This window comes from Cryptomeria japonica, chromosome 11 (assembly GCF_030272615.1).
Source record: "Cryptomeria japonica chromosome 11, Sugi_1.0, whole genome shotgun sequence".
Classification (NCBI taxonomy): domain Eukaryota; kingdom Viridiplantae; phylum Streptophyta; class Pinopsida; order Cupressales; family Cupressaceae; genus Cryptomeria; species Cryptomeria japonica.
The window spans coordinates 514,665,876-514,682,386 of record NC_081415.1 but is presented as its reverse complement, the minus strand read 5'-3'; the positions used below and the strand labels follow the sequence as shown (position 1 = coordinate 514,682,386).

Here is a 16,511-nt window from a genome sequence, read left to right as displayed (position 1 = left end):
ATGAAGAAGCAATGCAGGTGGATGCCAAACAACAGTGGCAGCTAGGCATGAAAGAGGAGATGGACTCCCTGATGAAAAATAAGACTTGGGACTTAGTTCCTTTACCTGCAGAAAAAAGAGCCTTGCCTAACAAATGGGTTTATCGACTGAAGGAAGAGGAAGGAGGTCAGAAAAGATATAAGGCCAAACTTGTGGTAAAAGGTTTTGCACAGAAAAAGGGTATAGATTATGATAAAATATTTTCTCCAATTGTAAAAATGACTTCAATCAGAACTGTACTTAGTCTTGTGGCTGCAGATGATTTACATCTTGAACAATTAGATGTCAAAACAGCTTTTCTCCATGGAGATTTGGAGGAGGAAATTTACATGTTGCAACCACAGGGATATGAGGTCAAAGGTAAGGAGAACTTGGTGTGCAGGTTGAAGAAAAGTTTGTATGGCCTAAAGCAAGCACCCCGACAATGGTATTTAAAATTTGATAGTTTCATGGCCGAACACGGTTATCATAGATGTCATTCTGATCATTGTGTATATTTTAAGAGATTTGATAATGGCAGTTATATTATCATGTTGCTTTATGTTGATGGCATGCTTGTTGCTGGGTCTAACATGCAACATATAAATGATCTTAAACAGAAATTAGCCAGGTCATTTGCTATGAAGGATTTGGGTGCAGCTAAGCAAATTCTCGGTATGAGGATTACACGGGACAGGAAAAATAGAACCTTGAATTTGTCCCAAAGTGAGTATATAAAGAAGGTGTTGAAAAGATTTAACATGCAGGATGCAAAAGCAGTTAGTACACCTTTGGCTAGTCATTTCAAATTGACTAAGGAGATGTGCCCAAAGGCACAGGAAGAGGTTAATAAAATGTCTAACATCCCGTATTCATCAGCTGTTGGCAGTCTGATGTATGCAATGGTATGCACAAGGCCAGATATTGCACATGCAGTGGGAGTTGTGAGCAGGTTTATGAGTAATCCGGGTATGGAACATTGGAATGCTGTGAAATGGATTCTTCGATATTTGAAAGGAACTACTACGAAGGCATTATGTTTCAAAGGATCTAATGCTGCTCTAAGTGGATTTGTTGACTCTGATCTGGCGGGTGATATTGATTCATGGAGGAGTACTACAGGGTATGTTTTTACTATAGGGGGAACTGCAGTCAGTTGGATTTCTAGGCTGCAAAAGGTTGTTGCACTTTCAACCACTGAAGCTGAGTATGTTGCTGCTACAGAAGCCAACAAAGAGATGATTTGGTTGCAATGTTTTCTGAAGGAATTGGGTCAGACAGAAGAGGATAGCCCATTGTATACTGATAGCCAGAGTGTCATTCATCTTGCGAAGAACTCTGCTTTTCATTCAAGGACAAAGCACATTTAGCTCAGGTACCACTTCATCCGGACTATTTTGGAGGAGGGTCAATTACGGCTTGAGAAGATTCACACAAGTGAGAATCCCGCCGATATGTTCACAAAGGCAGTTCCACAGGAGAAGCTGATTTCTTCATCAGTTTCTATTGGTCTTCTTGATTAATAATTGTGGAATTTATACCAATCAAGTCCTAGTGTTTTATCCAGCGGATGTTGCATGTATAGTGGTGTCGTGTAGTTTCAGTCTCCAAGTGGGAGATTGTTCGGTGTGGAGCCTGATCAGTCTCCAAGTGGGAGATTGTTGAAATGTGGCGACTGATCAGCAAAGTATTGTACACTCAGCACGTATCCTCGCCAGGGTCCGGGGCTGGGCCGGGCCGGGCCCCGGGCAGGGGTTTGGGGGCGGCAGCCCCCGAGAAAAAAAAATTTTGCCGTTTTTTTGTTGATGAAAACCAACATTGTAATAAAACCCTAAAAAAGGTCGACTTTGTTTGTTGCCCTAAAAACGCATGTTATAAGCGGCTGGGATGCTTAAGGCATTGGAAGGTTGATGTATTGTTTTTGCTGGATAATAAGAAAGATTGGATGGCTGTGTATGGTGGACGTAACCCATTCTGGGTGAACCACGTTAAATCTCTGTGTTATCTGTGTCCTATTTTATTTCTTTATCTTTTGTATTTAAATCTGCATATAATTGTTAGTTCATATTTGCTTCGGATCTGCTTGAAACCCTAACATAGGGTTTTCCGAGGCACCTTTAACCTGAAGTAAAATTATCAGCAAAACCTGATCCTAACAAAAAACAAAGACTGGCTAGACTAGGCCCTTGAAAACTACCAGCATCCAGTCTAGCCCTAAAGAGAGAACAATACATAAGTTGTTTCCAGCCTCCCTCAACCTTAAGAGTGGGTTTTATAGGACTTCCAGAACTAGAAGACATGGGGTTTTGCCAGGGTCACCCAACCTTGATGGGTTTTGACAGGTTCCCACAAGTAGTAATCGAGCTCCCACAACTAGCAATAGGGATTTTCCAAGCTTCCACAATTTTGAACGAGGGTTTACCGAGGTTCCCACAACCAGACAGAAAGGCTTCTCGAACCTTCAAGATGGGTTTTAAAATGGATCCCATAACCAGCAGGAAGAAGATAGACACCACCCATCGACTGAACAAAATCAACCTTCCAACACAGCACCTCTCCACCTCTATAGGACAAGGTACCACCTCAATAGGACTTGAAAGGTGAAAAATCAACAGTTGAATGAGCCACGCATCACACCTTAAAACAAAATCCAGCAACCAAGAGAATAACCCATAATGCATAGATGGAAAGTAGGGTTTTGAGAAGGTTCTCAAAACCATGAACTGATAGAGAGGCCTAAACCTAAAAGACTCCATGCCAACAAGCTCCACCAAAATCTCCACCTCAATAAGAAAAGAGGGAAAGAAACCCAACTAAAATTACCTTTAGCATTAAACTGAATATATTATATAATTTAAAGAAAACCCCTGGCCACGAAGTAAACAACGATGACAGTAGAAACGTTGAAAATTCTCGGCCGTCAAACAAAGTGTTCTCCGACTGAAAAGAAAAAGAGGGGGAAGAAAGAGGGGCTTCAAGAGGAAGAGGAATAGCGGTCACAAGTGAAAAAAAGACAGAAATCTTGTGCCACTGTCATCAGAATTAGCAGCACGGCAGCCATGGATCCAGCAACCAGCCATGGCTTGGAAAAATAAGCGGTTACGAACTCACTCCAGAGTTTCTTGTACTTTCTTCTTGTATACATATGCAATCCTTTTCTGACGCCATCAATTGCTTTGCAGCCCTGGACATGGGTAATTCCTTTAGCCAGAATGAAAAGGTCCGCCACTTGTTTGTTGCTGCCAAGGAAATTGTGAAGCACATCTGCGTTTCTGAGCACTGCAACATCCTCCTCGTTGTCTATCAGCTCTTCCATAAGCAACGCAAACTGAGTCATTGGTTTCGTACCATACCCTCCAATGCCAACTTCCATGGCAACAAAGCTTCCCATCAATATATGTAACTGGGAAGTGACCCTGAATTGTGGTAAGTACAACGTTGATGTTTTCTCATCAAATCTTATCCATCGAATGGCTGAACAATAATCCATCGATCTTGTTGGATCTTGCGAGACTGCCCTTTTTATATCTTCAAAGAAAACTGGCTGGATCTTCACTCCTCCGCGCACGAGTTCCATTGCTGTTGGGAGCTTCAGATAAACCATATCGACCGCGTTGCCAGAGCTCTTATTTGAGGAGGAATCGAACAAACAAAGATTAGACCAACCTCTAGAAATGGCTTTCATTGATGTTGGAAGACATTAATTTCTCCCACCGAAGAGAAGCTTCTTCCAACTGCACTATTTAATATGGAACTTTCCTGCAGTAATGTTGTTGACTTTACCAACTTGCCACCGACTCTTCACCGCCCACGTTGTTTACTGTTTCTCATTCTGGATAATTCGAAAGACCTCTATTTAAGAGGCTCATGTAATTTGTTTCAGCAATGGCAATGAATTGTAATATTCTGTGTAAAATCTTTTAGTTTCTGTTTTTCTTCTGTCTCTGCCCACCTTCATGTGGTATCAGAGCCGAAGGTGATAATAGGGTGTCTATTCCAGTTTGCAGCTAGTGTGTTGCCTGATTTCTGTAATTTTTGTTATGTGATCTATGACCTGCGAGGTTCAACTTTTTGTTGTGTGAGCATCATTAGGCTGGTGCTATTGAGTGCTGAAAGCTGCGTGTAGTTTGCTGTTAGAAGTTAAGGGAGCCGTCTAAAACTCTAGGAGGAGATGCAACTTGGATGTCAGCCCGCATTCCTCCAGTCACATTGTTTCCTTTTTGGAGATTGGTAGATATTGTTGGTGTTCTGTTAGTCATCCGGTTTTTTTTTGGCAGGTGTCTTTTACTTGTAGCTGGTGGCATTTTACATTGATTTCACACCGTCCACCGCTAGTGTGTTGTGCTTGACTCGTCCAATTTTGTGAGCTCATCCTTCATCGGCGGCTTTATGATTGCCTTTATTGTGGCTATTGTGGTTTGTGGTTGTTCAAGAGGCAGACGACTTCTTCACTAGCACGTCTCTTGGTCTGATCGGTTGTTGGGTCTGTCTTTGTAAGAGGCTTAAGTGATTGAACTGAATGCAGAACTGAGAGACCATACCTTTTAGCATTTCAAACGCATTTGGGAACGGGCGTGTTGTTTCCTTCATTCGGTGGTTCTATGGTTTATCGGCTCACATACTGCAAAGTTTTTTTCATGATCGCGGTTGAGATTGTGTGTTTTGCTAGTGAGAAAGCGTGAAGCGGTGTTTTGCAGCGGAAATGGCGTTGCTTTGACCTGATGATTGATTACAAGTGTCTGTGAGCTGCTGAAGAGGAAATGGCTCGCCCTTGGTTTTTTGACATCGTATTGGTATGTTCCTATTCATGGCATTAAATAGGGTTTGTGGCATTATATTGAGACTGTGGCCCTAGGTGTTTCAAAAGGAGTTCGTTTTGATGATGTTTGGATTATAAGGAATTGGTTGATTAAGGCATTAAGTATACTGTTAGAGTTTGGAGTATTTTTTTTTTTGGTCAAAATATGGCATCTGGTAACTTTCAACCTTTAATTCCAATATTTTCTGGTAAAAATTATGATAATTGGGCTTTTAGAATGAAGTTGACATTCAATTCATGTGAGTTATCAGATATAGTTATAAATGGTTATATTGAACCACAAAATGAGTCTACCTTGAGTCCAGATGATAAGAAAAAGCTTGAAGAAAATAGGCAAAAGGATAGAAGGGCTTTGCAGATAATCGGGCAAGCATTGGATGATTCGGTTGTCGGAAGGATTAAACCAGCCACTACAGCCAAGCAAGCATGGGACATCCTAGAGACGACATATCAAGGTACTAGTAAGGTAAAAATTGCCAAACTACAAGCACTTAGAAGAGAATTTGAAAATTTGCAAATGAAGGATTCTGAATTAGTAGATCAATTTACATATCGTGTTACAAATTTGATTAATCAAATAAGGCAGAATGGTGATGACTTAACAGATCAAAAGGTTGTAGAAAAGGTTTTAAGAAGTTTGCCTAAAAAATTTGATGCAATTGTTGTGGTAATTGAAGAATCTAAAGATTTGACTACATATTCTATAGATGAGTTGGTTGGTTCTTTAAAAAATTTTGAAGACAGGTGGAATAGGAATGACAATAGCTCATTAGAGAATGCATTCAAAACACAAATGACATTTGGCAGAGGCAGAGGAAGAGGAAATCCAGGATTCAGAGGAAGAGGAAGAGGAAGATATAGTTACCAAAGAGAAGAAAGAAAGAGTCCAGATCCAGGAGGAAGGAGAAATCAAAATTTCATTCCAAGGGGCCGCAATAACAATCAGGCACCACAAAGGTATGACAAAACAAATGTTCAATGTTATTATTGTAAGAAGTATGGTCACTTGGCAAATGAATGTCGAAAGAAACAAGCAGATATGGGAAAGCAAAATGCAAATTTTTCTGAGAGTAGTTCTGAGACATTGTTTATTACATGTCATGTAGCTCAAGAAAATTCAAGTAATATTTGGTTTCTAGATAGTGGGTGTAGTAATCATATGACTGGAAATAAAGATTTGTTTGAGAATTTGGATACTTCAGTTAAATCAGAAATTAAATTGGGCAATGATAACATTGTTGAAGTCATGGGAAAAGGTGCAATTAAGGTGATAACTAAGCTTGGTAAGAAAACTATTCCTGATGTTTATTTTGTACCTGGTTTGAAGCATAATCTCATAAGTGTGGGACAACTTATTCAAAAAGGTTATAGAGTTGCTTTTGAAAATAATGTTTGCACTATATTTGATATTTCTCCTAGTAACATGGTGATTGCAAAGGTTGAAATGACAAACAACAAAATGTTCCCACTTCGCATGAAGAGTGAAATGATGGAGGAGATGGGAGTAAGTTTCAAGGCATCAAATCAAGATCAAGCATGGAAATGGCATTTGAGGTATGGTCATCTAAATTTCAAAGGATTATGTTTGTTGCAAAGAAAGGATATGGTAAGAGGTTTACCCCCTATTGAAGCACCATTGAGTTCATGTGAAATTTGTATTTTGGCTAAGCAACATAGGCAAAAGTTTTCAAAAGAAATGACTTACAGAGCTTGGGCACCTTTAGAAATTGTGCATACAGATTTATGTGGTCCAATGAAAACACCATCATTAGGGGGGAGCATTTATTTTCTAACATTCATTGATGATTTTAGTAGAAAAACATGGGTTTATTTTCTCAAATATAAATCTAAGACATTTGGCAAATTCAAGGAGTTCAAGGCATTGGTTGAAAAACAGAGTGGTTTATCCATCAAGGTATTGAGATCAGATAGAGGAGGAGAATACAAGTCAAATGAATTTTTGGATTATTGCAGGTATCATGGAATAAAGAAGCAATTCACTACAAGTTACACACCTCAGCAGAATGGTGTCGCAGAAAGGAAGAATCGAACAATAATGGAGATGGCAAGGAGCATGTTAAAAGGTAAGAATCTACCTAATGAGTATTGGGCTGAAGCAGTTGCTTGTGCGGTTTATATTTTGAACAGAAGTACAACAAAGATTGTGACAGACATGATTCCACAACAGGCATGGAGTGGTAAGCATCATAGTGTTTCTCATTTTAGAGTATTTGGTTGTATTGCATATGCACATGTGCCTAAGGAAACAAGAAGTAAGTTGGATGATAAGAGTGAAAAATGCATTTTTATTGGTTATGATGAATATTCTAAGGCATATAAGTTGTTTAATCCTATAACCAAAAAGGTCATTGTAAGTAGAGATGTTGTGTTCAAAGAAGAAGAATCTTGGAATGGAAGTATAGACAATACAATTACAGGTGCTACGACAATGCCATACAATGAACAAGAAGGAAAAGATCAAGAAGACCAAGAAGATCAATCAAATGAACAAGGAGGAACTCCATCAAGAAATACACAAGGAGATAACTCACAAAGGCAAGTTGAGCAAGGAGATTCATCAAGTCCACAAGTAAGTAATGACTCAAATCCTACACTTGCATCATTGAGACCAAGGCTTAGATGTAAGAAGACTAAAAGTTTGCAAGAAATTTATGATCAAGGAGATAAGATAGATTTGCAATCAAACTTTGCTTTATTTGCTCAAGATCCTATATATTTTGAAGATGCAATTAAGGATGAACATTGGATTGATGCAATGAATGATGAAATGGAATCTATTGAGAAAAGTAATACATGGAAATTAGTTGATTTGCCTAAAGACAAAGAATGCATAGGTGTGAAATGGGTTTATAAAACTAAGTATAAAGCAAATGGAGAAATTGACAAACATAAGGCAAGATTGGTAGCTAAGGGGTTTGCACAAGAATATGGGGTTGATTATAATGAAACATTTGCACCTGTAGCAAGACTTGATACTGTTAGAATGGTACTAGATATTGCAGCTCAAAACAATTGGCAGGTTTATCAAATGGATGTTAAATCAGCCTTTTTGAATGGATATTTGGAAGAAGAAGTATATGTGCAGCAACCACCAGGATATGAGATAAAAGGATATGAAGGCAAGGTTTACAAGTTGAAGAAGGCACTCTATGGATTGAAGCAAGCACCAAGAGCTTGGTATAGCAGGATAGATTCATACATGTTGAAGAATGGATTCAATAGATGCACTAGTGAGCCCACACTTTACATCAAGGTCAATGAACAAGGTCAGATTTTGATTGTTTGCTTGTATGTTGATGATTTGATCTTTACAGGCAATCTTTCTATTGACATGTTTAAATTTGAAATGAAGAAAGAATTTGAGATGACAGACTTGGGTTTGATGAAATATTTTCTTGGTATTGAAGTCACTCAAAATGATAAGGGCATTTTCATTTGTCAAAGTAAATATGCAAAAGATGTTTTGAGAAGGTTCAGAATGATAAATTGTAGTCCAGTTTCTTCTCCTGTAGCAACAGGCATAAAACTTAGCAGAGAAGATAATGAGATGGATTTTGACACAACTATATTCAGAAAATTGGTTGGCAGTTTGATGTATTTGACAGCAACTAGGCCGGATATAATGTATGGAGTCAGTCTAATTTCTAGATTTATGGACTCACCCAAAAATTCACATTGGCAAGCAGGAAAAAGAATATTGAGATATATTGCAGGAACCCTGGATTATGGAATATTGTATTCCATCACAAATGATTTTCAATTGATTGGATATACTGACAGTGATTTTGCAGGAAATATAGATGATCGAAAGAGTACATCTGGATATGCATTTCATCTTGGAACAGGTATTGTGGCATGGGCATCAAAGAAGCAGCCAATCGTGACAATTTCATCAGCAGAAGCGGAGTATGTGGTAGGTACATTAGCAGCATGTCAAGCAGTATGGATGCGAAGAGTCTTGAAGGATCTAAAGCATGAGCAAAAGGAGCCTACTACAATCTATTGTGACAACAAGTCCACCATTGCACTATCAAAGAATCATGTTTTTCACAAGAGGACAAAGCACATTGATACTAGGTATCACTTCATTCGAGAATTGATCAACAATGGAGAAATCATTCTACAACATTGTAGATCAAAGGAGCAACTCGCTGATATATTCACAAAAGCATTAGCACAAGATCAATTTGAATATTTAAGAGAAAATTTGAATATTGTAAATATTAATGTAATTAGTGGTAGAAATTAGGGGGGAGTGTTGGAAGACATTAATTTCTCCCACCGAAGAGAAGCTTCTTCCAACTGCACTATTTAATATGGAACTTTCCTGCAGTAATGTTGTTGATTTTACCGACTTGCCACCGACTCTTCACCGCCCACGTTGTTTACTGTTTCTCATTCTGGATAATTCGAAAGACCTCTATTTAAGAGGCTCATGTAATTTGTTTCAGCAATGGCAATGAATTGTAATATTCTGTGTAAAATCTTTTAGTTTCTGTTTTTCTTCTGTCTCTGCCCACCTTCATAGGAGGAATCGAACAAACAAAGATTAGACCAACCTCTAGAAATGGCTTTCATTGAACCAAAGCATTTCTCCAAGCAGATCTGCATGCGATTGGGAGAAGAAGGCGGTGAGTCTAGCAGTTCCTCGACATCCCTGCCAACCATGGAGCGGTAGACTACTTCGAGGACATGTTTCTTACAATACATGTTGTAAGAGTTTCTAGTTTTCCACATGAAAACTTCATGTCGGGTTGCACGCCAAAGCAGCATGCTCATTAGGTTTTCTACTTTTTGCTTTGCGGCTTCTGCAGAACCCATCTGAAATCTAAGGAGATCCTTCAAAACCCACAAAGGTATTTGGTTTTCAAATAAAAGTATATCAGTCATTAGTCTTTCTCTCATGGGGTTTTGAAGATCAACATCAAAAACTGCATCATACTTCCACTTAAATGCACTCTCTTCTTCATAAGAATATTGGACATACTCAAATTGAGATACTTGTGTTTCATATGAATCCTGAGCATTCCGGTTAAATTTTATATAATTAACAAGAAATTCATAAACAAAACATGCATCCCTGGTGACCATCCACGCCAATTCTATAGAAGTAAGGGGAATATGTTCACCATAGAACTTTCTTATCTTGTTGTCCTTGAGCAGTATGCGCTTTTCAACAATTGACTTGACAGAAACATGTGGATTACTCCTCTGGATCCTCTTTTGCATCCTTCGAACTGCCTCAGATTTGGTGTTCTCCATGCCCTGCAGCTCCTTTTTCCCATAATGAAAAGGGCCGATGGAAACAAGATGTGGACTGTACAAACGGTCTTTGGAGTCTCGCGGGAGCCTTGGCACTCGGAAGATCTGAGCAAGGCTTACATCGTGCATATCCTCTTCGTTAATTGTCAGCTCATACCCAACTTGAATTACACAGCTGCTCTCTACCATTGTCATTGCATCGCTTCCTTTGTGTGCAGTGGATGTATCACGTCAATAGGCAAGTACTTTTCATCAAATTTACAATACTCTCACTGACCACATATTTGTGGAGACTTTCCCAGATATATCTGGAGACTTTATTTTGTCATTGACCAGCTAATTATGTTAAAGAAGAACAAAGAAATACACTTAGACAAATCTATTTTGTGAAAAAGAATACATTATACTGTACGGTCAGACTTACCCTACACATTATAATCTTTGGTCTATCCAATCTATTCATTTTTTTCAACTAATTGATAAAGCTGGATAAACAATCCCTTAGTATCTTACTTTACAACACGTTAAATGTTGACTTCGTATGTAACTAATTAACTTCTCTAACTCGATTATGTAAGTTTATTTTCCCATAAATTTTCTGGCAGTCGGCAGTTGCAATACCAAAGTGTGAACTTTTGAACGTGGCTTCGACCTCTACTAAAGCTTCTTACCCTCAATTCATTGACCTCTTGAAAGAGAAATATGACCAAGTCTTACCTTGTTAAAATTACTTTCTCCCATGTGAACAACGCACGGGCTGGGCTTAACCAGCACACTGTAAGCTTTGACCGCTTAGGGTGGCTGGTGTGGGCCCCACTAAGGCTTCCGTTCCGTTCTGTTTATTTTGAATTGAGTTTTGAATCTGTCCTGCCCAATCGTCTACCCGCGCATTTGCACTTCAATATAGGTAGCACAACGATTGCAATTTGTGAAGACGCTCTGAGGGTCCCCGACTGTGATTTTGCCCTTGACTTTCCAGGCTCTGCATTCGCTTGCCCCATTACCCGTCTTGTATGCAATGTCTGAGAGGAAAATACCGAGGCAAGTAACAGCGCTGTTATAATTTTCTAGGAAATGGTTTCCAAGATAAATAAGGATTGACAAAGTCGTTATGCCCAGCGGGGACAAAATCAAGCCCCTGGCCATCATATCCAACATTGCCCCAAGGCAAAGATATCGGAGCTGTTCCTTTGCTGGAGACGAAGATCGGAGTGTTTGTGAAAGATCGTTGTTGGTGGTAAACACTCTTTGTTTTTGCACGGAAGGCCGAGCAGATATGTGGCACAGAAACTAGGGCGGAAGCATGGAAAACGTTGTGGACAGTGTCTGCACAAGATATTCGAAGTGATAGCAATGGGTGTAACCCTGTTGTAGATAATTACAAATGGGCCACTTTTATCTACTGCAACATATGCCTTTGTCTTCACCATTTCCACCTTAATTGGCGATGTAGTGGGCATTCTAATCGATGCCACTATGGAGGGATATTTGACCGCTTGGGTTTTATGCAATTCCAATGGGTTTGGCCTGTGAAATCTTCATTTATGTGGCTACAAATCAACTTCTGAAGCTAGGGACGACACATCGTAATTCTCATAACCACGAGATTTCATTGTATAAGCCATTTTACAGTTTTATGGCTGTTGTTCTTGGTTCTGGACTGATTATAGTGGTATATCTTTGTCATTCTTTTGACTATGTGAAAATGTGTTGGATGCCATAGAGCTGATAAAATGTTGATTAGCGAGCCCCTTAGTTAGATTCTTCAATGGCTTACCAATTCCCGTATCATAAGAAACGTCCAATATTTATCTTCTTTTGAAGGCATATGTTGACGATCTGTCTACTCAAACAGATAATGATATCACCTTCAAAATGTGAGGTTGTAATTCATTCCCCAATCTCGTCACTAGGTGGATTGCCATATTACCTATGTGCTTAGATTATCGGCTAAAAGTAATGAAACCTCCTATCATGTAAATACAACCTTAGCCAAGGTATGATAATATTCCCAAAAAAACTCTATTGGAAAAGTATTATTAGTTCCTGCCGGGGAGGCTATAATAGTTAACTCGTTATTAATCTGACCACAGACCACCAATCATATTTAGTTTTGATGCAAATATTTTCTTGTTTGGTTGGTTTCTGCCTGTAAAGATGCAAACTATTTATGCGAATTATTACCCTCAAGTTTTTTTGGCATTGGCATATTGGATACACTGGCGGTTTGCAGGGGTTTGCAGGGCTTTGTGCGGTTCTCAACAAGAGAGAACGCACATCTCCAGAGGCTGTAGGGCTGTCAAAGCAGAATCCTCGACTGTTGCAGAGGTCTGATCTCGGGAAAATCGAGTATGAGCGCGAGGAACAAAGCGTCCAGACAGATGGCTAGTAGGGTTTTCATTTTGGGCATCCAGGCCAGAAGAACAGTGTAAATTTTTTTTTATAAAGGCATGTTACAGTTTTTTAAACATTCAGCGATTCTAGAGGCGATTCTGGAGCACGACGTGGCCTTCTTTTCCCCTTCAGAGATTTTGCAGCGAAATCTGCTCTGTTCTAGCAAAGGTTTGTTGTTTTTATCTGTAACCCTCGTCTTTTGCTGAGCCCCGTTGAGAAAAATGTATGTGTATTGTTTTGTAGACATCGATTGCATTGTTGAAATTTTTAAAAAAGGTTGTCGTTTTTTCTTTGTCTTTACAAATGTGAATGTCATTCTTTGTCTGTGTCTGTTTGACAAATTCCATCGCTTAGATGTGGATTGCATCTTTCCTACGCTTGTTGGTAAATGTCAGAGATTGTATGATCTTCTATTTTGCTAACTGCAGTAACTTTTTGCAATAATCCTTCCCGACAATTCCAAAACGGAGCTTTGGAACAGGGCACAGGAGATCCCCAAATATTGCCAGGCGTGGTATCACCATTATTTACCTCATCTGTGAAAACTGCATATATCAGACGCAGATGTGCAATTAGGTGATAGGTATAGAGCCAAGTTTAGATGCCAAGGCTTTGGAAGAGGGTGCGCCCTTCCCCCAAAAGATTAAGAATTTGATTACTGTCGTCTGTAATAAACAATTTCAAACTAGGAGGGCTAAGGTTCGAAATCCCTGATAAACAACTGTCTCATCGCTGAATGCTTTGTTTAATGTGAGGAATTAATGCTTGCTACCTGCTTGAAAAAACCCCTTACCCTTCAGAGAGCTCTCAACTCATTCGGAGTCACATCCTAGAGGAATTATCATTGTCGCTCCTGAGCCCGGCCTTAGGATATTTCACAATAGCTTTTTCCAAAGTTTCAATTTAGGGGACTTTGTTGTGTATGTGTTCTTGAGGGTTTCAACGCTTCACGATGTGTTTTAGTGGGTATTTGCTTTAAGAATTCAAAAGAAATAATGCAAATACTATTTTTTTGTTATAGCACAATTAAAATTTTGTTGATTGAGGCCTAGCTTGGAGTTTCCTTCCTGCATTATGTGATTCACAGTTTGTAGTCTTGAATTTGTACTCTTAAACGTTGAAAACGGAAATTTCTTTGGAAAACACATTTAGGCTGTTAGCATTGTCAAAACTTGTTTCAGATGTTAATCAAGCAGTATGTGGTCACCCGTGATGCCAAACACATCTCCAATACCAGATTTATAACTAAGCCACAAATATTGCTTTTTTTAAAATCTGAAATTAGTTAATTGATATACAATACTCGTTTGTAGGTTTATGGCGTGATGATGTTAATAGATTGCTTATGACAGCGATCAAAGTTGGATTATAATGACTGGGTTGGGCGCAAGGGGTTGACTACTAGGCATTACAGCCTAGATAGGCCGATGTTGGACTTCAGAGGCCAGAGCTAGCTTGGAAACAATGGAATCAAGTTACAAATCTAAGAGACCAAATTTCTGGACAAGTCTTCTTTAATTTCATACATCCTATTTGCAAAATGTGAATGCATTGGCAGGGCATGTGAATTATTAGACAGAATGCCTCATAAAGATTTGGTCTCATGGACTGCAATTATTGCAGAATATGCGCATAATAGATTAGTTAAAAGTCTCTAGACACTTTCAAGACAATGCAATTGGTAGGCGTAAAGCAAGACTCAAACCACCTTTGCCAGTATCCTCCCTGCCTGTGCCAAAATGAGAGACTTGGATAGGGTATGGACACTCATCGATGACGTGACAATTTGATGATTGTTCTTTTCTTTCCTTTTGAGCCGACTGTTGTTTGTAATGATATTCTTTGACTGGCCGAGATGCATAATGAAATTATATAATTTATTTGTAACAATCCTTTTGGCCAGCTTCCTTTTGTGGCAATTTATTTTGTTGGAGCCGGCTTAGAAGGAACACTGCACATAGGGGTCAATTTAGTAGCAAAGGGAGGATGATTAAGTGCACCTACAAATTAATCTTGATTTCCCCCAAGCTACTGCTGTAATCGATAAAGTATTTTCACAGCTTATCAAAGGTATTTACGAATTCCATAAACCACTAAATATTTTGTCATGGTATTATAGCTCATTTTGGAAGTGATAATTCTAAGGTGATCCAGGTTAAGATGCATAGACCTGTTGATTTGCAACAAATCGAGGGTTGTCCCACGGCACAGGTTTTAGTGTATCCGGCTAGCCTTTCCAGCTGTAGAGTAAATGAAGTCATTAACACGTTTATGGTTCCTCTTTTGCTTATGTGAACAACCACACTATATGATGTTTTATCACCTGAACACTTGGTTTGGTTTAGTAAATTCTACCATGATATCTACTGTGTAAACTACCTTTGAGAGCAAAGCACACAGATTAAAAACTTTGGCTCAATGCTTGGCTTTATTTTGATGGGATGTTTAAAAACTTCTAAACCACAAATGAACAGTTTATTAATTGTACAATATCTTTTTTTTGAACTTAATGCCTGTAGCTGTTTTACAAATATTAGTACAAATTTTGAGCTTGGCTATGAAGCAATGTTGACCAGTAATGATGTAACGACAAAGCTCTCAATTTTTCATGGATAGTTTGGCCTGGTTTGGCTGTTATATTGATTGTGGTAGCCATGTTATATATTTCTTGTTCAAGTTATTTATTGCTAATTAATGAAAGGTCTTTTGTTTTCATTGTTTTCTTATTAATTACAATAAGCAGGTCATATATTTCTATGACAAAATTCATTTTTGGAGTTTGTTAATGCTGCAAAATAGACTGCATTATATGGAGTAATGCATGAACTAGTTAAAGTAGGATGCATAGCAAAGCAATGGGATACTTTACTAAGATAATCTCAAAGTGTCCTGAAGCTTGTATTATAGAGATTGTGGGATTCTTCAAGAACTTGGACTTGAGGAAGTAAAAGTATTTGAGTGCAAGAGCATATGCTCCAATGCTTGGTATCTCCCTCCTGCCCCCAACCAAGTGAAAATCATGGCAAATGGCATTATAGATTGAGAGAGGAAATACCGGAACATCAAGCGGCCGTGAGGTACAAATTCTTTCTATATTTCTTTATACAGTTTATTTGGTCTCTAGTCAATTTGAAATTGCTCTCATAAAATATGATTATTCAATGGGGTTGTTACTTTTCTATCTGTATCAACAAACATGTTCCATTAGGTGATCCATGTACATTTTAGTGTTTTGTTTTGTAAGTTGCAAACTGCAACAATACAGTAGATAGTTTCTCTTTTTTAATAAATGCTCATGCCTATTCAAAAGCACAGAGTCAATGTGTTCCATGATAGTTTTGTAGTTAGAGAAATGGAGCTAAAATTAGTTCTTATAAACTAATTCTATAGTGGCAATGCAAACGGATCCACAAAAGCTATGCATATATTGATTGGCCCAAATGGCAAGTGTGCACATAGAAGTTTTCGGATCTACACTAGAAACAAACAGGGAGCTGGAGAAGCATTTTGACATTCAATGTGGACAAGCCAGAGCTATCAAAGTTCTGAAACCGGGCGCAATGGATTTGATTACCGGGGCAATGATTTCCCAACTATGGAAAATAGTTTGGATAAAGAGTCTTCGGACGCTTCGCCTACAGTTGAATATCATATATACACAAACACATCAGACAACACCAATACCAGAACTATTTTTCCAGCCTCTGGCAGGAACTTCGCTGCTCTGCAGAGCAGCTCTTGTTTCTAATGGCATGTTGAGGAATTAAGAAAAGATAATTTACTTTAAAATATTTCATCTAAATATCTACCATAAAATTATAAGATGATATTTTTGAAGAAGATAAAAATATAGTTTGAAACACTTTAGTGCAATAATAATTCAAATTATTTTGAAATTGAAATTTTTTTTCTACATAATTGAAGAAGAGAGAAATTATAATGTTCAATTTGTGTGTCTGACAACCTTATTCAGTTAGAATTAGACAATTAGATAGAT

The 16,511-nt window shown here is 38.4% G+C and overlaps 1 protein-coding gene and 1 long non-coding RNA gene across 4 annotated transcripts; both read left to right on the top strand.

Annotated features, from left to right (window-relative positions):
• Positions 1-4,974: 4,974 nt before the first annotated feature.
• Positions 4,975-5,709, top strand: LOC131035428 (uncharacterized). The gene is made up of 2 exons (XM_057967153.2): positions 4,975-5,303; positions 5,578-5,709. Exons 1-2 carry the CDS (start codon positions 4,983-4,985, stop codon positions 5,608-5,610), a joined length of 354 nt encoding a protein of 117 aa, XP_057823136.1. The 5' UTR covers positions 4,975-4,982; the 3' UTR covers positions 5,611-5,709.
• Positions 5,710-11,061: 5,352 nt separating this feature from the next.
• LOC131035233 (uncharacterized) lies at positions 11,062-16,310 on the top strand. 3 transcript variants are annotated; one of them, XR_009103952.2, is made up of 3 exons: positions 11,062-12,682; positions 13,828-15,591; positions 15,905-16,310. It is a non-coding gene; the product is annotated as an uncharacterized LOC131035233 (long non-coding RNA). The 3 variants fall into 3 exon arrangements; XR_009103947.2 differs by having other exon boundaries at positions 15,410-16,310; XR_009103936.2 differs by having other exon boundaries at positions 13,828-16,310.
• The last annotated feature ends 201 nt before the right edge of the window (positions 16,311-16,511 follow it).

What these genes read in the sequence shown, in the direction of transcription:
- LOC131035428 (XM_057967153.2), top strand. Translation starts at nt 4,983, where the DNA reads ATGGCATCTGGTAACTTTCAACCTTTAATTCCAATATTTTCTGGTAAA. An exon ending in CATATCAAGGTACTAGTAAG is followed by an intron (nt 5,304 to 5,577) that starts GTAAAAATTGCC and finishes AAAATTTTGAAG; the next exon opens with ACAGGTGGAATAGGAATGAC.